We start from the raw sequence: 25301 nt of genomic DNA, 5'->3' as shown, positions 1-25301 counted from the left end.
CCCGCTCCCGGCGGTCTTCTGTCTGGCGGGGCCACGTGGGCGACGCGCTCGGGCGGGGCGGGCATGCTTGGCAACACTGAAGATTACACCGGGTACTGCACCGGGGCCACGCGGGGGACAGGCCCGGGTCGTCGCTGCTGTGCGCCGCGGTCGCAGCGCGCGCGGAACCCAGGGGCGTGGCCTACTCTTCGCCGAGGCCAATCGGGCGCCGGGGCTTTTCGCGCTGGCCCAATGGCGGCGCGCGGGTGGGCGTTGCTAGGCGATAGGGTGATGGGCCGCGGCGCAAGCGCGGTCGTTGACCCCGGCCGAGGGTGCACCGGGTAGGGTTACTGCCGGTCAAGCGGCCGGGTTCCGCTGGCCGGGCCGCCCTGTGTGCTACCCTCCCGGCACCCCGCCCCCGTGGCCGCCCGGTGTACCGAGACGTCGGGACGGGGTCGCCAGGCGGCACAGCCCCGGAGGCCCCAGAGTCATCGCAGGGGCCAGGCTCGCCGGCTGCGAGCGGGACCCCCGCCGCGAGGTGGGGACAAAGGCGTCTCTGCCCGCCTCCCGGGGATGTTGCGGGTTTCCGGCAGCCTCCCCCTCCCTCTGCTCAGAGTTAGCGAACTTTCAGGGGAAAAAAAAACGAGAAAGAAACAAATGCTTAGTGTTGGGTCCCCTGAGTGTCCCTGGTGCCCGTGTGCAGGTCACTTAGGCACATGGGGCAGTAGGCCGGCTTTAGGGGGTAACGGGGAGGGGACAGCCGTTCTTGACTGTGTCTCCTGCTTGGGCTCTCAGAAAGCCCAAAAGGGACCCAGAGCCCCACACCTCTGGCTGGGCTGCTGCCTCATGGTCCTGGCATTAGATAAGCTCCCTGCTCCATGGCAGCTCCTCTTGCCCTCGGGGCTGTCTGCGGAGGGGTCGCAGGGCACACTGGAGGTCAGCAGACGCGAGTCGCGCCCTCGTGTTCTCGCACACTGAGCTCCCCTTCCCCGCCCCAGTTCTTCCATGCCTCGGTGCTCAGACCCTGCCTTCCCCTCCCACGCTGAGCCTTCCACTAGGAGGAGGTTGCTGGGCCCCAGGTCCCATCCCTGGATCACTGTCCTCTCCCAAGGGACTCCACCTGACCCCTTTTGTGGGTCTCTTCTGGTTTCAGGGCCAGCCCCAGGAGAAGAGCCTTACAGATAGCTGGTGTCTGCGCCAGCCAGAAGTGGGCAAACCATACTTTAGAATTTGCCACCTTCACTTCTTCCTGGTAGTGCTGCTGGTCAGTGGTCAGAGGGTCAGCAGGGCTCTGCCCTCTGCAGCCTGTCTGGGGTTCAGGCAGTGGGGCTATGACCTCAGGATGGGCAGGCTGAATCCACCGCCTGTGTCTCTGCAGAGGGGATGCTGAGAACTCACCCTCAGGCACTAAAGAGCAGGCATCTCCACTCACCCCCTCCACCCCAAGCTGCATCCAGCCTGCAGCTTGCTGCTTCTTGGAGAAACAAGATGGCCTGCCATGGCCCCTGTCACTCCTAGAAGCACAGTGTGCCCAGGTGGACCATGGTGAGGACATCCTCCACGCCTTTCCTATATGCGCCTGGAGAAGTGCATGAAGTCAACTACCAAGACACAGGGAGAGCAAGAGTGATTTGTGACTGTAGGCCTGATTTCTCAGCCTGCATCTGGACCACGCTGAGGTGTGGGATTTCCTGTGATGTTTGTCCAGTCCACACACCTGTGATCCGGACAGACAGGCATCATGGTCCATATTTTACACGGGTGAAGACTAAAGCTGCAAAGGTCACCTGTTTGGCCAAGATCACACAACTGAGAGCTAAGAGCAGCCTTTGTCCCCATGTCCCAGAGAAGCTGTGTGTGTGGTTCAAAAAGAATGTTTGCCCCCAGGTACCCCTAAGTTCTGCTGTGTGCAGGGCGTGGCCAGGCAGGGACTCCCTGCCCACAAGACACTCCATACAGTCACAACCTCCGTGGTTAGCCACAGAGCACATCTGTGCCAGTGACAAGGCAGGCCAGGATGAATCTCAAGATGGGACTTTTGGTGGCAAGTGGGTGTGTTCTTGTGGCACACGTGTGCCTCATCTTGGCAGGTGCCCTCCTAGTGGCAAACACTTTACTGCTGTCCAACGTGGAGGATGAGCATGGAAGGCACTCTGGTGCCTCTACCTGCCAGTACCCCAAGTGAGAGCCCCACATACACAAAAAAATGGGGCTGTCGGGGCTTCAGGCCAGCCAGGCTCACCGGATGATTCCCACTCCTGGTGAGACTGCTAACATGACAGTCTCCGAGGACACACTTCCTTTGTGGGTGGGCATTCTGCTTTCTTCCCTACCAGGCTGTGGGGAAGGGTACAGTCTGTGACACAGCCAGTGCACACGTAGCTGCGGGCAGTGGCACAGGCAGGTGGCAGAGGCCTGGCACATGCCGATATCGCACTTCCCAAGTGAGACGAGACAGACACTGCTGGCCAAGCGCATGCAGGAAGGGGGATGGATTTTAATGGTGCTGTGGTCAGTCAGGGAGACCACAACATCTTGGAGTCTGCCCTGTGCTCAAGTCTGTCCACAGGCCATGTATACACACAGGCCCTGAGTGAGCAGCAACGGGGAGACGTCGTGGGATCCATAGCAAGGCAGGAGTCATCAGTCCTTCAGGTTGTAGTTGCGGATAAGGGGGCGCCGCTGGCAGCATTTAGGTTTTACTGAGTCACACCTCGAAGGTCTGGCGGGCTTAGCCTTTGACTGAGCTGCCACCTTCATTCCTTTGATGGCAAAGACTGCCTGTGCCTTAATGGAGCTCCTGTCAGCTTCCTGGAGACTGTGGGCTGCTGGTAGTGCTGGGGGCTCTGCAAGCAGAGGAGTCAGAAAAGGGGTACAGGTTAGGAGTGCAGGAAGGGCAAGGAGGTGGGTGTCCTAAGTGTGGATGGTTTTGCTCCTCTTGGCCTATGACCCCTCGCCCTGGTTGTCTCTGTGGCAGGTCCTCCCCCGCAACCTCACCTCCCCCAGTGACAGCAGCTGTGCTGGGATCTGTGTGGACATGAGCTCCACACATAGGCTCTGCAGGACCAGGGTCTGTCTGTCCTCCCCCCCGGCACTCAGACATCAGGCTCTGAGACTGGTCTGTATTGTTTGTGACCAAATCCTGAGGAGGGCAGAGGCAGGGCCCCAGTTTCCAAGCAGTTCCTTCCTGAGGGGCCCAAGGAGAGCCAGTGCTCACCCAGCATCCCTGGCACATGAGGATGGGCACAACCCAAGAACCCAGGAGCCTCACTGTGCAGCTGGGAATCCAGGAGGCCCGTTACAGGGTTATGGTGTTCTTTGTTGTTCTTGCTGGGCATGGAACCCAGGCCTGGTGCATGATGGGCAAGTATTCTACACTGATCCACACCCCCAGCTCTTACAGGTGATCTTATCTTCTTGGCTTTTCTGTAATTTCTGAGTTTTTTAAGATCGAAGATCTACCAAGTGCTGGTGGCTCACGCCTGTAATCCTAGCTACTCAGGAGGCAGAGATCAGGAGGATCGTGGTTTGAATCAGCCCCGACAAATAGTTCGTGAGACCATATCTTGAAGAAAGCCATCACAAAAAAGGGCTGATGGAGTGGCTCAAGGTGTAGGCCCTGAGTTCAAACCCCAGTACCACAAAAAAAAAAAAAATCCACAGTAAGCTGTGCATGCAGACCAGCTCTCCCTCCCTGGTAAAATGGCCCAGCAGGAAGTGGGGTCTTTAAGGAAGAACCCAGTGGTTTGGAGGTACCTGGCCACCACTGCCCACCAGCCTCTGCTTAGCAGTAACTGGTCTCTAGAAGCTCTTAGCCCAGCTCCTTCTCCCCAGCAAGCTGACTTCCTTTTTTCTGGGCTCTGATTAGGCCTCAGGGGAAAATTATTTGGATGTGCACCTTGCCAGCATGGGCTCTGAACACCTGTCTCCTGCTCTGGCTGTTCTGCCACTGGCACAGCATGCAGCTTCAGGAGAGTTCTGTGAGACACTTAAGGCCTTGCAGCTCTGAACTGAGAGAGGAGCCTCTCCCAGGTTTCCATCCCCTGGGGTCTTGCGTGTGCAGAGTGGGACTGCAGTAAGATGGCTTGCCTCAGTCTCTGGGCTGCACTTGGAAGCTGTAGCCTAGAAGAGTCCTGCAGAGGAAGCTGCTCACATATGGGGTGTAGGCAACCTGATTGCCTCTGGGCGCTAAAGGCTGAGGGCACATGGGCAACACTGGTGCCCAGCTTTCTGGCCTTCAGTGGGTTTCAGGGTTCCCTGAGCCATCCTGGGGCACTGTCCAGGCTCAGCTCCAGGGAGTGGTGGAGGCCCCTGCAGGTAGGGTGGCCCTGGGCAAATGCTGCCTGGGCTGTTAATGAGTGAAGCCTGCCTGGATCTCCAGAGTCTGCCTCGGGGCTGGGGAGGGACTGCCCTGGTTGTGGCTGAGAACTCAGTCCAAGTTATAGCCCTGGGCACAGGTGACAGGAGCTTTTCAGTATACTTGGCCTCAGCTGGTCCAACCAGTCCTGTCTCTCGGGTTAATAGTCCCTCCTCACCAACGCCTTTCCTGTTCCCATGGGGGCCCTCATATACTTCTCAGATTGAACTCACTGCAGCCCAGGTCTCCTGGTGCCTTACTCTGAACCCCTTTTTTGTGGTACTATTGATCAAACCCGGGGCCTTGCACTTGCTAGGCAGGCTGTTTGCTACTTAAGCCATGCCCCTAATCTTTTTTGTTTTAGTTATTTTTCAGATAGGGTCTTGAGCTAACTTTTTGCCATTTGGCCTCCAACTCTGATCTTCCTATCTCCACAGTAACTAGGATTACAGGTGTGTGCCGCCATGCTAGCTCTAAATCCCCTTTTTAATTAGTGCTTGTAAGTTAGGATATATTATATTACACTCCCAACCCTCCAAACCTTCTGAGGCTTCCCGTTGATGTCCAGGTAGAGCCTGAGCCTTCAGCATGGCCTGCATGGTGGACATGGATAGTGGACATGACCTTGCTCCCCGAGCGCAGGCGTGAATCTCCAAACCCCTACACCTATGATGTTCACATGCAGCAGTGGCCTGGCGTCCCCACTCCTGCTTCAAGCTTCCATCCCAACCTCAAGGGGCCCAGCACTGAGTGGGCCCCAACTAGTTGCTCCTCAGCCCCATGGCCCACAGCAGCCCGCTGCAGCACACGGGAGCCCAGTGCCACATTTGTGAGACTGCTGGGTACTATGTGCCCTAGTGCTGTGCCACAGTGGGAGAGCAAGGAGTTTGGCCAGTGCCTGCCCAGCAATGGTGCCAAGGGGAGGGAGCTCGGGATGATCTGATGCCACTGCCTTCCTGGGTATGGGCACCAGGACTGCCCTGCCTCAAAAGTGATCTCTCCAGCCTAGGGCTGGAGAGCCATGCCTTCCCTGTCCTGGCCACAGCAGGGCGCACAAGGGGTGTGGGGCACTTGTCCATGCTGTACGGCCCTTTAGGAGCCCAGCATGGACACTGCCCTTGGTGTCAGGAGCTGGACCTCCCCTGACCTGGTCTTAACCCAGCCTGGTAAGGGAGTAGCGGTATCGAGGGTGGCTGAGGGAGGAGAGTGGCGCCATGTGGTAGCCTGAGAAGTGGCCAGCCTCTGGCCCCCTTGGGAGGGCAGAGGCGCTAGGGTAGGAAGAAGGCGCTGAGCCTCAGGGAAGTAATAATGCTCTTTTGGAAGCATGTGAACTGGCTTCAAGACCCCAGAGAACAATGCTGGCCTGATGGCCCCGACCACCACCTCACACAGGACACTGCCCCAAGTGCCCAGGGACCAGATGGTGGACGTGTTCAGACAGCGGTCTCTGTCACAAACAGTCTGGGAATGGCAGAAAAGAGCCTGAGTGAGCTGTGGACTACATTCTAGGTAAAAGTCATGGAGGAGGATCCGCTACAGTCTCTGCCTGCAGCTGTGGGCTCCAGGTGAACTCCCTGAGCATCCTGGGTGGTGCTGCCTTGGGCAGAATAAGCCAGTTGCTGTCTGCCTCCCTGTGGCACCCTGGGGCTGCTCTCTGCTCTCCTGCCTGAGCACAGCTGTGAGTGAGGCAATGCTCCCCTCATCCATCACGCCTGTGGGGAGTTGCTACTGGCCATGTTCACAAAGGCTGCCCAGCTTGCTCAAGACAGCATGGGCAGCAAGCCAGGCCACAGGCCTCCCCCTAAAATTGCTCTCTGGAGGTCTGGCCAATGACCCTTTGGATCCCACAGGCTGCTTTCTGCCCCCAGGCAGAGAGATGACATGCCTGGAGCACATGCAGGGAGGGTGAAACTGCACTGGGCAGCAGGCCTCAGTGGGCAGGGCTGGGGCTCATGGCCAGCGCTCCAGAGGCTAGGCGAAGGCAAAGGACACAGCACTGGGTGTGAGGCTTGTAGCGCTCTACAACTTCTGTGCTGCCTTCCTGTACAACTTCAGCTTTAGTACACCATGGGCTATATGAGGAGCAGGAGAGCTTCTGGAGCAAAGGTGGGGAAGATGAGTGGGTGTGGCATGAGAGGCCAGCCTTGCCCAGCCTGGCACTCAGAACATTATGGTGGCCACAGTGATGGTGGACGGACGCAGTTTGCGGTTCTAGAAGAAAGGGACTTGCTAGGCCTGGTGGGAGGCCTGACTGTCGGGGCCAGGTGGAGATGGCCACACTTCCTTGAGCTGGAGAGGATGCAGCTTGGGCTGTAAGCCAGGGTCCACTCAGAAGTTGTCCCTCCTGCCCCAGCTCACCTAGTGCTAGGACAGATGTTTCCAGGACAGGCTTTTCTGCAGAGCGGGCTCCAGGCCCTGAATCTCTGCAAGGACATGGGGGCTTCTGGATGCCTTGGCAGGGTCACTGCAAGCATCTTATGGGTATTGTCTACATCAGAAGTTGCATCAGAGTGGGGCACTGATGACTCACACCTGTGATTCTAGCTACTTGGGTGGTGAAGATTGGGAGGATTGCAGTTGCAGGCCAGCCCAGGCTGAAAAAAAAAAAAAAAGTTCGTGAGACCCTTCATCTCAACCAATAGCTGGGCACAGTGGTGTGCCCTTATCATCCCAGCTACTGCAGGAAGCATAAATAGGAGGATTACTGTCCAAGCTGGGTAAAAAGTGAGACCCTATCTCCAAAATAATAAGAGCAGGGAGGTGTGGCTCAAGTGGTAAAGCATCTGCTGCTACCAAGTGGTACAGCAACTGTTTGACAAGCACAAAGCCTTGAGTTCAAACCAAAATACTGGGAAAAAAAGGTGCATCAGTGTTTGGGTGGGGGGCGGGGAACGGGGGTGTGCTGACTATTCCTGGAGAAGGCCTGGTCTCTATCCCAGCCCTCCTCCATGTGCCTCCCTGGCTTTTGATCCACACTGGTTTGGGACTGAGTAGTAAGCCCTAAAATTAGGAGAGAATTTTTCAGAGGTAGTTAGTCAATTCTTACCCTATTCAAATTACTCAGGAAAGTAGAAAAAGAATGAAAGCTGAGACAGGCATGGTTGGGCACATGGAAATCTTGGCACTTAGGAGGTGAAGGTAGGAGGATCTAGAGTTTTGCCTGATCCACACAGTGAGACCCTGTATCCAAAAAAAAAAAAAAAGCCAGCAGGTTCTGATGATGGCTCACATCTGCAATCATGGCTACTTGGGAGGCTGAGGTCAGGAGATCAAGAGATCATGGTTCAAGGCCAGTCCTGGTGAGACCCCATCTCCAAAATAACCAGAGCAAAATGGGCTGAAGGTGTGGCTCAAGTGGTAGAGCACCTACCTTGCAAGCACAAAGCCGTGAGTTCAAACCCCAGTTCCAGGAAAAAAAGTGAAAAATAAAAAAAAAGTGAAAGCTGCCCAAAGTAGTCTTGATGCCCAAACTAGGTAAGAACAACACAAGAAAACAAAACTACAGGTCTGCTTAACTAATAAAGATAGCTGCTAAAACTATACATGGGATGAGTGCTGGTGGCTCACGCCTGTAATCCTAGCTACTCGGGAGGCAGAGATCAGGAGGATGGCAGTTCTAAGCCTGCCTGGGAAAACAGTTCTCTAGACTCTGTCTCAAAAAACCCTTCACAAAAAATAGGGCTGGTGGAGTGGCTCAAGATGAAGGCCCTGAGTTCAAGCCCAGTACTGCAAAAAAAAAAAAAAGAAAAGAAAGAAAGAAACTATACGTAAAACATATATCGAGTCAAATCAGTATAAAAACCTCACATGAAGCGAAGTTCCTAACGGTGCGGGCAGATCTGTCACTGTCCACCGTGCTGGAAAATCCAAGGGAGTCATATGGTGATACTGGTAAAGTTTAACACCTGTCTATGACGAAAGATCCTGGTGATTCAGGGATACAGAATAATTTCTTTTTTTCTGTGCTGGGGATGAAACCCAAGGACTTGGGAATGTTAAGCACAGTCTCCACCTCTGAGCCCCGACCCCAGCTAAAAGATTTCCTGATACAGGTTCCACTGGAAAAGCACACAGCAATTATCCTAACTAGGATGGAAACACATGAGCCTTGTTCCTTTCAACTTAGGAAATGATGTCCACTGCTACCACTCCTGTTATCGTGGTCCCAGGGGCCCTGGCCCACTCCTTGAAAGAAAGAAATAAGGGGTAGAGGCATGGCTCAAGTGGAGCCCAAAGCGCTGAGTTCAAGCCCCAGTCCACACAAAACAAAGAATTAAGGAGTGCAAGTACTGCAAGAGGAGAATTGAAGGAAAGGCCGAGGGCATTGCTTGATGAGCAGAGTGCCTGCAAATGCGAGGCCCTGACTTCAAAGTCTGTACCGCCAGGAAAGAAAAAAAAAGGGAGTGGGGGATAAAGGAGAGTGATGGGGTGAATTCAAGTATGAGATACTCGATTCAGTGTAAGAACTTATGTAAATGTCACAATGTACCCCAGCACAACAATGAGAAAGAATCAATCAATTAATACAGGAGCCCAGCAGGTGAGCAGATCTATCTACACACTCCAGAACATCTCTGTACAGAAGTTGTAAACACCGTAACAACACAACAAGAAATGGTAAGAAAACTCTAAAGCAGCCTACCTCCTGTTCTACAGAATGTTTTACTGGCACAAGGCTATGCCCATCCGTTGCTCAAGTCTAGGCCTGGATGGGGACACCTGGTTTCCACCTGCATCCGAGGGCTGGGCCTGCTTCCTCACACAAGAGCATGACATTGGCTGCCCTCCAGAGACCAAAGGCCAGCTCAGAAAACACAAATAGGTTTGGTCTATACACTGGTTTTTTGAACTCGAGGTCCTGTTTCTTCAACAAAATCCTGAGTGCAGGCCTGAAACAGAGCAATCTGTGCGGTTCTGGCAGGGATTACAGAAGGCCGGGCTCCTTCAACAGCTCCCATCCCAGGGGCTCCACAACACTCCCCAGGCGATGCTGTGAGCAGTAATGGCCTCCCTAAGTGCCACGGAGGAGAACAATTAAGATGCCTCCGGAGCCTTGATGAGAATTACAAGCACGGAGACACCGGTGCAGGCTAGATGAGACAGTGCCTTTCATTCCTTGGTTCCTCTTGAGTTTTTCTTGATGGACTCACACCTCCCAGAAATGGCGCACAGGGTGAGCCTGGGGGAGCTTGGGGTGATTGCCCAACTAGGAGGAAAGTCCATCTTGGTTGGAGTGTGGTTGTTTCCACAACTGTTTGGGTGATGCCACAGCGCTTTTTTTTTTTTTGGTGGGACTGGGGTTTGAACTGAGGGCTTCACGCTTACAAAGCAGGTGCTCTACCACTTGAGCCACACCCACCACCCTTTTTTGGTTTAGTTATTTTTCAGATAGGGTCTTATGCTTTTGCCTCAGGCCAGTCTTAAACCATGGTCTGCCTATGTCTGCCTCCTGAGTAGCTGGGATCACAGTGTGCCCCACCATGCCCGGCCCGGCTTGTTGGGTGAGATGAGGTCTCACTATCTTTTTGCTTGGGCTCTCCTGGAACTGCTGTGCTGCTGCTCTCTGCCTCTCTGCCCTGGAGTGTAATCCCATGAGTGTGAGTCACCACATCTGGCTGAGTTTCTTTTTTTTTTTTTTTTAAATCATAAATGAGTGTTTTTGAGGTTTCCTTCATGTAAATCGTCATAAACATGCTTAAGAAAGAAAAGAAAGAGAAAAGAGGCAACAGGTGTGTATGTGGGGGGCTCAGATTGAAGAGATCCTCACATTTCTCGTAGTATATGCAGTCTTGGCTACAGTGTGACAAAATGACAATAGGATTGCTATAACATGAAATGCTACTGCACCTGTGTTTCCAACTCAATTATTTCCCTGCCTGTTGGGCCCGCTGAGGAAGGCGAAGGTGTGGAGCTTTGGTCCAGTCTTGTTATCAGGCTAGGATGTCTGGTATGGGCTCAGTGGACAAGGCGACCGAGATCTGCCAGATGGTCCTAACGTCAAACAAGTAACGGTTGTCATAGTGATGGAAGGGCTGCCAGGCTCACCCTCCAGATGCTCTTCATACACCTCGTGGACCTCCCTGCCTTCCTTCACACATTGGCAGCCTAGTCAGGTCTCTAGGCTCTTGGCCGGCTGTACCAGCAAAACGGTGCAAGACGCTGTAGCAAACGGGCAGGCACTGTCTCCGCACACCAGTGCGGTTCATAGCCCTGATAACGGGATTCACAATAAATAGATATCTATCTGGGGCTCTGCCTATTTCCTGGCACACAATTGCTAAAACCGTTGTAGAGTCATCCCTTAGCATCACAGGGTTTGGTTACAGGACATAATGTCCTTCCAGTCCTAATGTGGGAAGGCATAGAATCTGCACAGAATCTGCACACGTCCTCCTGTACACTTCACACACTCTCTCTCCATTCTTAACAGTGCCTAATGCAGCACAAATGCTCTGCAAACTGTACCCACCACAAGGAAAACGTCTGTAACTTTCAGTACAGACACAATTAAAAATATTTCCGGGGCTGGAAGTGTGGCTCAAGCAGTAGAGCACCTGCCCAGCTAGAACAAAGCCCTGAGTTCAAACCCCAGTGCCATCAAACAAACAAAAATTCCAACCCATGATGGTTGAGATCAGGGATGCAGGACCTGTGGACAAGGTAGACATGGAGTGACAACAATAGAGGAGGCTCTTTCCTTATTCGTAACAAGCCCCTTTCACCACACCTGCCTTACTTACTATCCAGGTAACTCCCAGAAGACCCTGAAGATGGTCAAGGAGTCAACCTTGAATCAGAGTTGAAGTTTCAGCCCCATTCCTGACCTTGGGAGGACCAGCACCTCTGGCCAGTGAGTTACCAGCTGTGCTGGAAGGAAGAGGTGGAGCTTCTGGGGTGGTCATGCTGGGGTTGCTGCCCGGAGAGGGCAAGGAAACTGGAGTCCTCTTCATGCTCATCCAGTGTGTCTCTTCCACCTGGCTGTTTTATGATAACTCAGTAGTCTAGGAAGTAAACTTTCCCTGAGTTCTGTAGCCAGTCCAGCAGATGACCGGTTACAGAACTACAGACAGGAAAGGAGTGGTGGGAACCTCCATCCAACTCACAGCTAATAGGACAAGTGTGAGGGGAAATAAAATGGAAGAAATGTTTCTGGGAACAAGGGACAGAAATGACCCTGGGAATGTAAAGGGAACAGATGGCAGAAGTAACTGTTTTAGATAAAGGAGCTGGAAGGCATCCTTAAAAGCAAACATCTAGGGAGATGTGAGGAGCGGCTTCTCTCACAGGTGGTAAAGCACAGTGGTCTTTTTCTCCTAGATAAGGGAAAAAAATAGAGCATTCCTAAAGGCAGACATCTAAAGAAATGAAATATAGACCCCTAAAGGAAAGCAACACAGCACTTTCCCAAGATAAATGAAAATGGGGTCTCACCAGAATAATGTGTGGCAGTCATAAAATGTACCTGGCAGGTTTCAAGGTCAGGATGGACTAACAAGACCCCCTTGGAATGTCAGTCTGATAAGGATGGGGGCAGTCAAAGGGTAGGGGTCAGCAAGAAGTTAATCAGATAGCAAATAATAGCTGCAGCTTCAAAGCAGCCTGGGGGATTTAAGTCAGGCCCTGTTTAATCTCATAACTCCAGCTATTCTATTACTTAGCCCTTTCACTAAGTCCCACCCATCAGGGTGCTTTGCTGTGCTTTCAATAAACTTTGTGCTTTCTTTAACTCTTAACTCCTGGTCTGGTGTCTTCAATCATTGAGTTCGCCAGGACAGGAGCCCCACTCAGTCTGAATCCAGGGTCTTTGTCTTGAAACTTTGTTTGTGGTACTGGGGCTTCACCTCAAGGCCTACACCTTGAGCCACTCCACCAGCCCTTTTTTGTGATGGGTTTTTTTGAGATAGGGTCTGGTGAACTATTTGCCCAGGCTGGCTTTGACTCTCCATCCTCCTGATCTCTGCCTCCTGAGTAGCTAGGATTATAGGCATAACAAGGACAGTGAGTGAAGCGGGAAAGTTTACTGAGATAGAAAAGTAGCAAAGAGCAGAGCTCCCAGAGCTGGGAGGGGTCCCAAGAGAAGGTGCCAGAGGAGTGACATGGTTGGAGATGTTTATCTATTTTCTCCAGGGCTTTGCTCAATCTCCATGCTAATTAGGTGTGCAGAAAGCAGCATTCTGGTTGGCTGTGGGTTCTAATTGGTCATGCCCCAGTCCTCATACTATCCTTAATGGTTGGGCCTGCTTTTCCTTCTTTCTAAGCTTTAAGGTCATAGGGAGGTCATAATGGAGGTTTCCAGGGGCCCTTCTGTCTCAGAGCCCAGGTGACAGCCTGGACTTGGATGGGTCTGAAGTAAGGGCACCTGGTGAACTGAGCCACGCTGTGGGCCTGATACTCTGGAGAACTGGATTGCTTGATGTAAGAAAACCTCAACATTCTGGTAAGCAGAAGTATTGGGCTGAGGACTGTAGAGGGTGGTGCTGGGTAGAGGGGGAACTGAATAGAGAGGGGAAAATAGTTTTTTTCTTTTCTTTTTTGAACCTTGATCCTCTTGATCTCTGCCTCCTGAGTAGCTAGGATTATAGGAGTGGACCACTGGTGCCTGGCAGTATTATTTCTTTCATAGGTGTTTTCATAGCCTTCAGTAGGGAACCTATCTGGCCTGGAGTTTTCTTTGTGGGAAAGTCTTAAGTTAAAATTCAGTAGTTTAGCTGGGCCTGGTGGCTCATGCCTGTAATCGTAGCTTCTCAGGAGGCAGAGATCAGGAGGATGGAGGTTCAAAGTCAGCCCCAGGGAAATAGTTTACCAGACCTTATCTCAAAAATACCCTTCACAAAAAAAGGTTTGGGGGAGTGGCTCAAGGTATAAGCCCTGAGTTCAAACCCCAGTACCGCCCCCCCAAAAAAAAAACACCCACTAGTTTAATAAATATAGGGCTATTCTTAGTTCTGTTACTTCTTGAATCAGATTTGGTGATTTGGGGTCTTTCAGGGAATTTGTCAATTTTATCTGAGTCAAGCTGTTGGTATATTATTAGTTGCTCATATTATTATCTTCATATAGAATCTGTAGCAGTGTCTCCTCTTTCATTTTTGGTGTTCATAATTTGTATTTTCCAGGTTCATAATTTATTGTACAAACTGAGTATTAGCTGATGAGGTGACATTAGTTTCTCAACAGATGAGGTCAAGCATTTTAGAACCCATTTATGTTGCTTTCCCAGTTGGAGTTTTTTTTTAGACTTTAACTTGAACCAAGGCCTCCATATGTGACCAGTACACAATTCATTCTACCTGTGAGAGTATAAGAGTTTAACTATTTTCAATACCAGTGAACTGGAATTGGGCATTACTTCTGGGCCTACCATGATTTCAGTCTTTGCCAAAGTCCTTCAGTGTCCATAGCTACCACCCCATAATTCATATTTTCTACCTCGAGGTTTGCCTTTGTCTTTTTTTGTGGTGCTGGGGATAGAACACAGGGTCCCACACACGGGAGGCAAGCATGCCCTAGCACCATTTTCTTGATAAACTACTTATTTTGATGTTTATCTTGAATTGGCTAGATGTTTCTCAGTTTTTTTGACTTTCTAAAAAAATGAGATTGTGGCACCAGGCATGGTGGTCCGTACCTGTAATCGAAGCTTCTGGGAGGCTGAGGCAGGAAGATGTTGAGTTAGTTCCAGGCCACTCAGGGCTGCATAGGGAGACCCTGTCTCAAAACCAAACCAAACCAAAGCAAAACAATGAAAACAGGCTGTGGTTCCGCTGTTCTCCTGTTCAGTCACTTTCTTTACTTTTCAACTTTAGATTTAATTTGTTCTGATTTTTTTAGCTCCTTAAAGCAGAAGTGTAGATGCTGACTTTAAACCTCTGTTCTTCTCTTACATAAGCATTTAAAGCCAGCAGGTGCAGGTGGCTCACGCCTGTAATCCTAGATACTCAGGAGGCAGAGATCAGGAGGATCGTGGTTTGAAGCCAGCCGTGCCAAATAGTTCCATGAGACCCTATCTTGAAAAACCCTTCACAAAAAAGGGCTGGTGGAGTGGCTCAAGGGCAAGGCCCTGAGTTCAAGCCCCAGTACTGAAAAAAAAGAAAAGGTACAAATAATTAGCCTGCTTTGTGACTTCTTCTTTGACCCAAGGGTTATTTATTTGGAAGTGTTTCATTTTCAAAGCACTGATTTTCCTAGTTGTCTGTTACTGATTTCCAAATAATTTCCTTTGTGGTCAGGAAACATTCTGTACAATCATTCTGAGTAGAGTGCAGAGCTGTTTCATGGCCTATCATGTGATGTGATTTACCTTGCTGTCCATCCCATGCATGCACTTGGAATGGTGGTCTGCCCACGCAAATTAGGTCTAGGTGCTTAAAGGTGTCACAGGGCAAAATTACAATTTAGTTTAAAGTTCTTAATTGGCTTTATTTTCAGACCACTCATCATTCCAAAAATATGGAACACGTGTTCCAATAAGCCCAGTAGATGAGGTTGGTTTTACAAATAGAAAAAGGCCAAAGAAAGCAGAAACAAAACTTCAAAGGTCATTTCAAAGTTACTTTCCTTGCAAGGCTGTGACATGGAGCCAGAACAATAGAAAAATAACTGATTGGTTAACATTAGGTTACTTTAGGTGACCTTTTTCTGGTGAAAGGATTAGGGTCGCTGGAACTTCATTATCATGCCAATTGAGTGGCCTGTTTGGGGAATTTGGCTGTTATCTCTCTAACCTCCATTCCTGGGAGGTCAGGTAAACAGAGTCTGGTTGGAGCAGAGCTGTAGCCCGAACGACTCCATGTTGATGTTGCCTGGCCTCTTGGACCCAGTGCAGTGCTTAGTCTGCAGCAATGCCTGCTTGGGATTTGTTTGAAGTAAGTGTTGCTTAAGTCTTCTACATAGGCTTACTAGTCCTCCAACTGCAAGTGAGTTTGTATTTCTGTCCTTTCATTCTTTGTTTCTGTTTTTTTGTTCTTGGCCACTGAGGTTTGAACTCAGGACCTCAGGCTTTCCAGGTAGGCACTCACCCCTTGAGCCACGCCCCCAGATGTCTATGGGTTTTTGTTTCAAGTGCTTTGCAGGTCTGTTTTTGGGAGCACACAGCTTTAGGACTGCTGTGTGCTGCTGAATAGGTCTTTTTCTTCTATTTTCTTATTTTTTTTGGGCATCATTGAGGTTTGAACTCAGGACCTCATGCTTGCTACACAGGTGCTCTACTGCTTGAGCCACTCTGCCAGATTTTTTTAGTCTGGAAATAACTCCTTGTGGGAAGTCTACTTAGCGTGACGTTAATGTAGCTCTTTCAGCATTTTTTCTTTTTTTTTTTGCAGTACTGGGGTTGGAACTCGGGGCCTACACCTTCAACCACTCCAGCGGCCCTTTTTAGTGATTTTCTTTTTTTGAGATAGGGTCTTGTGAACTATTTGCCCAGGCTGGCTTGGAACCACAATCCTCCTGAGAAACTAGGATTACAGGCATGAGCCACCAGCGCCCAGCCTCCTCCAGCTTTTATTATTATTTTTATTTTTACATTTACTCACATGTGTATACATTGGTTGGTGGGCCACCCCCACCATGCTCCCAGGCAGGATCTGTTCTGTTCTGCCCCCTTCTCCAGTTTTTTAAAATCTACCTTTTTTTGGGGTGGGGGTGGGGGCAGGGTCTTGCTGTATGGTCCAGCCTATGGAATGCTGGCACCATCTACATATATGTATATATGTAGATAGATAGCTTTTTCTTTTTCTTTCTTTTTTGGTGGCACTGGGGTTTGAACTCAGGGCCTCATGCTTGCTAGGAGGATGCTCTACCACTTGAGCTACTCGGCCAGGTGCCTGGCTTCTTTTTCTCTAAAGAGACAGGGTCTTTTTGTGTTGCCCAGGCTGGTTTCCTGATCCTCCTGCCTCAGTAGTGTCCCCGAGCAGTTGGGACTATAGGACTCAACTGTAAATTTATACTCAAAGTGGGTTCCTGAGGACAGCACATGGTTGAGTCTTGCTTCTTCCTCTCAGTCTGCTAATGGAGTGTTTACACCATTGTATTTAATGTAATTTTTTTTTTTTTTTTTTACAGCACTGGGGCTTGATCTCAGGGCTTATACCTTGAGCTGCTCCACCAGCCCTTTTTGTGATGGCTTTTTTGAGATAGGGCTGGCTTTGAACCTGAGTAGCTAGGATTACAGGCATGAGTCACCAGCGCCTGGCTTAAAGTAATTATTACATTTGTTTACTTATTTATTGGTGCTGAGGATTGAACCTAGGACCTTGAGCACGCCAGGCTCATTACCACTGAGCTACACCATGTTGTAGCTTGAATAGTCTTTACTCCATTTCCTGTGTGGGGAAGAGAAAATGTTTCTCCCTTTCCCCTCATTTCTCCCTATCTTTATCCTGCTCTTCTAAATTTGTTTCCTAATAAACTTTGCTGTCATTTTCACTATGAGAGAGAGAAAAGCTGGGCGCTGGTGGCTCACGCCTGTAATCCTAGCTGCTCAGGAGGCAGCGATCAGAAGAATTTTGATTCAAAGCCAGCCCTGGGCAAATAGTTTGTGAAACCTAGCTGGAAAAAAAAAAAAAAAATCAGAAAAAGGGGCTGGTGGAGTGCTCAAGTGGCCTAGCATGCCTGATGCCCTCAGTTCAAACCCTCCCTTTCCCATCATTTGTGGCAGTTTTGTAACACATTTTACTTCTACATATATCACAAGGTCTATGATACATTGTTATTACTTGTTCTTTAAACAGTCAATTATCTTTTTTAAAAATTAAAGCTGTTTTTTCATGTAGTCCCATGTTTACCATGTCTGACTCTGCATTCCTTTCTGTTGATCTGAGCTTCCATCTGCTGTCAGTTTCCTCCAGCCTGAAGAATGGTCTGTAGTGTGAGACTGTTGGTGATGAGTTCCATCAGACTTTGTCTGTCTGAAAAGTCTTTATCTGCCTTAATTCTTTTTTTCAATACTGGGGATGGAACCCAGGGCCTCACGCATGCCAGGCAAGCACACGGCTTTCCCAGCCCTTTCATTTTTCTAATTACTTTTACGATTTTTCTCTTTATCACTGATTTTCAAAACTGTGATTATGATGTTTCCCAGGCTGCAGACATGTACACCTTGAACGTGGACATGCATGTGTGGGCACACATGTGTGTTTATCCTGATGCTTGGAGTAGGGTAGTTAAGTTTCTTGGATCTGTGATTTAGGAGTTTTACCAAGTTAGAAAACAACTTAGTCATAATTTCTTCAAATCCTTCCATTGTCCCCCATGCCTTTTCTTTCTGTTAGACTGGTAGAGAGTATCCTTCAGGCCACTAAGGAGTTTTGTTTGTTTTTGAGACGAGGGCTCACTCTGCAGCTCAGGCTGGTCTCAGCTACTCTCAAACTTGAGATCTTCCTGCCTCAGCTCTTGAATGCTAAGATTGTAGGTGTAAACCTCAGCTGGCCTCTGCTTTTCACCATGTTGTGCTGTTTTTCACTGTGGGGATGAACATAGTGTCTCACAGCTGTGAGGCAAATGCTCCACCACCCAGCTCCACCCCAAGCCCCTTGTGTCTCCTCTGTGTGGAGTTTTATTCTATGTAGTTGTGGGCCAGGACTCAGCAAAGACTCAAGAGAAGTCTCAAGTGGATTTCTGGGGCTCTTTTCTGCATAACTTCCTCCTTTCTGGCCTCTGCTGCCCCTCTTGCTTCTCCAAATGCCACGTTCCAGGTCCTCAGCTCAGCAAGGCTTTGAACTGTGTGACACCTGCTCTTCTGCAGCCCAGGAGCTCCTCCTCTGCTCTCCTCCCAAGGATTACAGGCCTGTGCTGCCTGCAGTTCGGCTTCTGAAAATGGTGGCTTTGAATATCTGTCCGGCTTTCTCTTTGCGTATGGGGGACTCTTAACTTCTGGTCCTTATAACTACAGCCTGGCAGAAGAAGAAATAGGTGAGTCATTTTGCAGCTCTAGAGTAAATACCTCCAGAAAGCAGCTGGTTTTTATTTCCTAAGGTATTTGCTTTGTTTTAAAAGTTACTTCAACCTGTTGCTCTCTTGAGAGGCAGTGGTTATTTCATGATAAGGATTTCAAAAGAGCCAACAAAGAGCTGCTTGAGCAACCATCTCTCAGAAAGCATGGAGGGTCCTCTGTACAGGCAGGAATTGGGTCACTCACCCAAAATGAGGACACTATGATGCCCTGTCTACTGGCCAGAACACTGGTTCTTAGAGCTCTGCAGCTGCAATTACCAGAAGAGGCCCTGGGGCTCAACGCAGCTATCCTAGAGCAGCCTCTCTGCAGGACTGGTGCTCATACTCAGTCCTGCCCTAGAGCAGCAGCCAGGCACAGCTGAGGGAAAGAGGTGGTACTGAGAAACGGGAGAGCCTGGATTTCACGGGGTACAAGAACAGTCTTGGCTGTGGTGCCAGGCTGCCACTGGCCATGGGAAGGCGAGCTGAGTGTACATGAGGTGGTCACATTGTTCTACCTGGAGCTTGAGCTCCTGGACTGTAGCCAGTGGGCTCCTGGAACAGGCTTGCCTGTTCCTTCTGGATGGACCGGCTCCCATGGCCTGTCTGTCTTACCTGACTCCTCTATCCCAGAGGAGTCAGTACACAGTGTGAACATGGTGTTCTGGGTTACTTTATAGCAGTCACAAACTGTTCTTTGAGGTCACCCATTCTGTTTTCTTCTGTTCTTTCTTCTCACAAATGTGTATCACAACCAACTTGTTACCATCTCCCATAGGAGACTTCTTAACCTCCTCTCCTGAGCTCATTCTGGATTTCACAAGAAACAAAAGCATCCACAGAGGCCAGAAGGTGGTGTCAGGGACTCCTGATGTTTAAGAAACATCACAAGAGGCCACTGTGTGAACGAAATGCCAACAGACAGTTAAGCATCAAAATGGAGTCACTTGCTGGGCACTGGTGGTCACGCCTATAATCCCAGCTACTCAGGAGGCAGAGATCAGGAGGATCACAGTTCAAAGCCAGCCCCGGAGCAAATAGTTTGCAAGACCCTATCTCAAAAATACCCAAGACAAAACAGGGCTGGCAAAGTGGCTCAAGTGGTAAGAGCACTTGCCAGAGCAAGTGTGAGGCCCTGAGTTCAAACCCCAATACCACCAAAAATAAAAGTAGCCTGACGTTAACCAACCAGCTATAAGAGGATGGTAACTGAATGACAAGTTCCTCTGTGTCTTCCTCCCCTTTGTAGAAGTCCATGTAGCCAGCCTCTCCGCTCAGCCCATCACACACACTTAACTCCAGTTATGGAATAATGTGTAGCCAGGCAGGATCTTTCAACTATGATTTTGTCCTTTGACACTGATTTCAAAGGGCATGGGAAGATGGTGCTGGACCAAATGTCATAGGTTTTCATGCTCCAGATGTGGTACAGTCTGAACAGTCACTGCACATCCTGGCAGTCACAGAGACCAGTTGCACTAGCTTGCTGGCCACCCTGCTCTGGCTTCTCTCACCTGCAGGACTTGCGGGGGCAATCTTGGGTTTACCTTGTGAGCACTTCTCCAGAAGCTGACACTGGGGTCCATCAGCTGCTGCCTGCCCATCAGTTTTCCAGGATGCTCAGTTGGAGGCCACACAGCACCAGCCAGCCTGGTGGCAGGGCAGTGCAGCTCTTGAAGCTTGCAAACAGCTGAGATTGGACCACATCTTGTTTTGATTTAATTCAGTGCCAATACTCAAAAGTCTGAGCCAGGCGCTGGTGGCTCATGCCTGTAATCCTAGCTACTAAGAAGGCAGTGATGGGGAGGATCAAGGTTCAAAGCCAGCCTGGGCAAATAGTTCTTTGAGACCCATCTCGAAAAACCCATCACAAAAATAGGGCTGAAAACACTTGGCCAGGAAAGAGCTTCTATGGCTGTGTGGGTTCAGGCCCTGACTCCACCAGAGGGGAGCCCTGGCAGGGACCCCATGTTCAGGTTCAGACAACAGTTACTTGTTTGGTTCTTTTTTCTCCTGGCTGTTCAGATAAGAGAAGCCTTCACCTACAAATCTCATAGAGACTTTCTCACTATGTAACTACGGCTTTATAGAATGACTTTGGACTAGCAGCACACTTTATCTTAACATTCCTACCAACTTTTTTAAGGAAAAAATTTCAAAATTTTTTGGGGAAAGCCAATGTAATTTTGTGGGGTTTTTTTTTTTTTTTTTTTTTTTGGCTGTAATGGGACTTGAACTCAGGGGCCTACCCCTTGAGCCACTCTAGCAGCCCTTTTTTGTGATGGGATTTTTTTGAGATAGGGTCTCAAACTGTTTATCCCAGGCTGGTTTTGAACCACGACCCTCCTGATCTCTGCCTCCTGAGTAGCTGGGATTACAGACATGAGCCACCAGTTACTGGCTGCCAGTGTAATTTTCAAAGAATGAACCTTTACAGGAAAACACATCCTGCATTAGTGTCATGTTCATTCTTTCCTCCCTACATGTAAAAGTCAAGTGGGAGACTGGAGGGCAGACAGGTCACCCCTCTTGCACTTTCAGTCTTAATCTGAGTCACATTCCTCTGGAGCTCCCCCCACCTCCCTGCCCATAACCCTCTGGCCTCAGGGTGACCTTCGCCCTCCTCCCACAGCTTTTCCTTCCACCCCTGTTCTGGTCAGGCCTGTCCTTTCTGGCACTCCAGGGAGTAGAATGCAGACTAGGACTGGAACTCTGGGTGCTAAAAATGGAATCACAGCACTTTGGGGCCTAAGCTTATATACCTTGGTGGAGGTGAGCACAGGAACAAGGGCAGGTGGAGAGGAAGCGCTCCCAAACACTGGCTCGTGGTCACCACTCTCCTTGACCCCCCTCAGATTGCTTTTATTTTATGGATGTAGACACGCAGTCCTACAGACATCCCAGCTCTCTGTGTTCTCCCCAAGGCAGAGGTTCCTTTCTGGACCACTTATCTACGCTGTGTTGCTGACCTATAGAAACCACTAAGAGCACATTTTCCTGCCAGAGAGCTTCCCTTAGTCCCCTGTGAAAAGGGCACAGATCCTCTACAGCCCATAAACCACATGAGGAAAATGGCCAGCCAGGTCCAGAGTTAAAAAAGTCAAATTAAAACCAAATCGGGCCTATCACAAAAAATTGAGCTGGTGGAGTGCCTCAAGGTGAAGGCCCTGAGTTCAAACCCCAGTACTGCAAAAAAAAAAAAAAAAAAATTAAAACCAATAATGACATACCAGTTTTCATTTATCAGATTGGCTAAATAAGAAAAGAAAGGAAGGGGGAGGGGGGAGGAGCAGGGAGGCAGGGGAGGGAGGGAGGAAAGGAAGGAAGGAAAGGAAGGAAGGAAGGAAGAAGAGAGAAAGGAAAGAAGGAAGGGAGGAAGGAAGAAGAGAGAGAAAGAAAGGGGTAGGAAGGGAGAGAGGAGGAAGGAAGGAAGGAAGGAAGGAAGGAAAGAAAGAACGAACATTGGATGACGTGTGCGGTCCTGGACTAAGGACAGGCGACTTCCACCCCGCGGGCAGCATCAGGCACTGGGCCGGTTTCTTTGAGAACAATTTGGTACTATCTATTAAAACCGCCTCTTTAACCCAGCTATTTCCCTTCTAGATAATTATCCAACCACAGACTCAAGAGCACACCAAGGCACGTCCAGAGTGATGTTCAAGTGTGAATCATGACAAGACATGCCATCTCCCTTTGCAGGGTCTGAGACTCCAGACCAAACGAGCTTGTGTGGTGCTGTTAGCTCAGTGCACACTGGTGTAGAATGACATCCAGATACAAAGGAGACAGAGGACACCTGTCTAAATTATATTTAAAGACACAGCTTGGAGTAGTGGGTGAGATTATAGCCAAGCAGGGGAGGGAGAGAGCAGGAGAAGCTGGCTTTTTACCTAGGCCTGCACTGTTTTGTTTTTAATTTAAATTTTTTTGGTGTACTGGGGTTTGAACTCAGGGCCTCCTGCTTGCTAGGTAGGTGCTCTACCACTTGAGCCATGACCCCAGTCCTTTTTTTAGTTTAGTTATTTTTTGGATAGGGTCTTTCATTTTTGTCCAGACTAGCCTTCCTCCTGTCTTTTCCTCCCACACAGTTGGGATCTCTGGTGTATACCACCATGCCAGGCTTGTTGTTTTGGGGTCCTGCTAATTTTTGGCCTCTGTTGACCTCGAACATGGATCCTCCTGATCTGTGACTCCTGAGTCTCTGTGAATATGGGTGTGTACCACTGAGCCTGGGTCACAGGTTGCTTTAGCTCCAAGGAGGTATCAGTATAACCAGACTGGGTATGGAGCCCCTTTTGCTCCAGGAAAGTAGTCCTGGTGCCTACTGTCATTAGACTGTAGGATACCCATGGGACAGACTCTTGGGAGGCTGGTGTCTGTCATAACTCTCAAAAAGGTGTTCAGAGTACCTATAAATTGCACCCCAAGAAGGTGGAGAAGATCTGTCTGCCAATCAGATTTTGGAAGCAAGCGCTTCTTGGTGAGAAGGATGTCTTCCAGAGCCACATGGCTGGGAACTGTGGTCCTTGGTCCACAGATCAGGTGAACAAGTCTTTTACATCAGACTGACCTTTGCTGTGAGGCAGAAGAGCTACATTCCATTATCATTCTTATTATTTTTGGTGCTGGGGGTAAACCTGGGCCTCAATGGATGCCAGGCAAGCCTCTACCAGTGAGCCACACCACAGCCCTGATTATTATTATTTTGTCAAGTTTCTAAATATTATTTAATTCAATTAAGTTGATATGGAAAATTAACCATCAGAGACTGTTGGTTAAACTCACTTTGTTTCTCTAAAATGAGTTCATAGATTCTATAATGATGTTAAGAATGTACAAAAAGAAATAGAGAAATGAAGACTCAAATGACCACTGGGAAATTATTATGAGAAAATGTGGTTGGCTATCTCAGCCCCAAGAAAAACTTAGACTTTTACTTCCTTAAAAAATGTGAACATATGGCAAATACTAGGAAGATATTACACAAATCTCATCAATTTAAGATCACGTGATGGTAAAGGCACAGTATTAAAAGTTAAGATGATCCACAAAATTTATGTGTCTCAGATGAGAAACAAATACCTAACTTTATAAGTAAAATTTCCTAAAAGGTGAATAAGTAGGGAGGAGATACCTTAAGTAAATTAAGTTTATTGCTTTCAAAACAAATGCACTCTTGTAATGACTAATTTTATATTTCAACTTGGCTGAGTCACAGTGCCTCGCTACTTGGTTACACATTATTTTTAATGTTTCTGTGAAGTTATTTTCTGATGAAATTTAGAGTTAAGCACATTTCCTTTCATGATGTAAGTAGCCCTGATTATTTTTGAGGTAAGAAAAAAATCTTAAGCCAGGTGTTGGTGGCTCACGTCTGTAATCCTATGTACTCAGGAGGCAGAGATCAGGAGGATGGAAGTTTGAAGCCAGTACGGGCAAATAGTTTACAAGACCTTATCTCAAAAAAAAAAAAAAAAAAAAATCACAAAAATAGGGCTGGTGGAGTGGCTCACCATTCTCCAGTACTGAAAAAAAAAAAAAAAATCTTAGGAGCCTTCCTAGTGGTGGCATCCCCATGAGAACATTCCTCTCCAGGAGAGAGGAAAGGAAGAAAGGTCCTGGTCAGAGTCCTTGTTTCTGCTTTATGGATGCTAAGAAATCACCTGGTCTTTTTCCAGGCACACACGCTCCACAGTCCTCTGCCCACTGTAGGAGGAAAAGCCAGGCTTCCAGAAAGGCTCTGTCAGGAGGAAGCAGTACAGTGCAGAGGGACAAAAGCTGTCTCAATACACACCTTTTTGTCATTTTTTGAGATAGGATTGACCTTGAGCTTGCAATTTTCTTGCCTCAACCTCCCAAGCGCTGGGATTACATTTTTTTTTTAATATTAAAAAATTATCTTAGAAACGTGTGATTCCTTCCTTACGTCTGAAGTTACCTTCTCCAGCACTTGCAAATACTTCACTCTGTCTGCATGTTATTGGGGTTCCATTCTGGGACACTTAACTCTGCTGGGACTGCACTCAGCTTGTGGCAGGCATGGAGGCTGGGGGGAGACTGTCCACCTGCTGGGCACCAAATGGCTCTTTTCCAGGCAGCAAAGAACAGGTTTCTGGGAGCCATAGGAAGGGGAGTGGGCTCTGCTGTTTTACAATTTCTGAGGGGAAACACAATACCAATATGTTGTCCAGGCTGGACTTGAATTCCTGGCCTCAAGTGATTGTCCTGCCTCGGTCTCCCGAGGAGTAGCTGGGATGATACCTCTGGTTCAGCTCTGTTTTGGCCATTTGTTTTGGCTGTACTGGGGTTTGAACTCAGGGCCTCACACTTGCTAGGCAGGCGCTCTACCACTTGAGCCACTCCACCAGCTCTCAATCTCTCTTTTTGTGGAATTAGGGTTTGAACACGGGGCTTTTTTTTTTTTTTTCCAGTACTGGGGTTTGAACTCAGGGCCTACACCTTCAGCCACTCCACCAGCCCTTTTTTGTGATGGGTTTTTTTGAGATAGGGTCTCGAGGAACTATTTGCCCAGGCTGGCTTTGAACCACGATCCTCCCGATCTCTGCCTCCTGAGTAGTTAGGACTACAGTTGTGAGCTACTGGTGTCTGGCCTATCTCTGTTCTAATTTCAGTGCTGGGGATGGCAGTCAGGTCCTCACACAAGCCAGGAGAGGACTCTGCCTGGAGCTGCACCCCAGCCCAGCATCTCCTCTTAATGACAAGTGCTAACATCTGCAAGGCCCCGTGTGTTAATCATCTCTTCCCCATGCAGTTTATTGCTGTAGAACTTGAAAATCCACTTACTTAGGTTCAAGAGAAATTCTGCCCATATCTCAATTAGAATTACACTGAAGGGTACTTCACTTTGGAGAAAACTGCTGCTTTATCGTATTTAATACTTGCATCTCGGAAGTGCCCATTTTCTTCAGGCCTTGCTTTTTTTTTTTTCTGGTGGTACTGGGGTTTGAACTCAGGGCTTTGTTTTTGCCAGGTAGGTGCCCTACCACTTGAGCCATTCCCCTAGCGTCTTGCCTCA

The 25301-nt window shown here is 49.1% G+C and overlaps 1 protein-coding gene and 1 long non-coding RNA gene across 6 annotated transcripts in view; one reads left to right on the top strand and one right to left on the bottom strand.

Annotated features, from left to right (window-relative positions):
- Nucleotides 1-2458: 2458 nt before the first annotated feature.
- Ccdc57 (coiled-coil domain containing 57) overlaps nt 2459-25301 on the bottom strand; it is a 110418-nt gene continuing 87575 nt past the window's right edge. For 3 of the 5 annotated variants that reach the window (XM_074044840.1, XM_074044841.1, XM_074044842.1), the window contains exon 19: nt 2459-2825. In XM_074044840.1, coding sequence (XP_073900941.1) covers nt 2623-2825 — 203 coding nt within the window. In that variant the 3' untranslated portion in view covers nt 2459-2622. Of the gene's footprint in view, nt 2826-11184; nt 18226-25301 lie in introns of those variants that run through there. The other 2 variants (XM_074044843.1, XM_074044846.1) reach the window with 1 other exon arrangement.
- Nucleotides 9411-24421, top strand: LOC141413660 (uncharacterized). Its single transcript, XR_012438398.1, has 3 exons — nt 9411-9509; nt 11084-11186; nt 21869-24421. It is a non-coding gene; the product is annotated as an uncharacterized lncRNA (long non-coding RNA).

The sequence above is a fragment of the Castor canadensis genome, chromosome 11 (genome assembly GCF_047511655.1).
Source record: "Castor canadensis chromosome 11, mCasCan1.hap1v2, whole genome shotgun sequence".
NCBI classification, from domain to species: Eukaryota; Metazoa; Chordata; class Mammalia; order Rodentia; family Castoridae; genus Castor; species Castor canadensis.
Note: the sequence above shows the minus strand (reverse complement) of the source record. Positions and strands in the feature narration are given on the sequence as shown.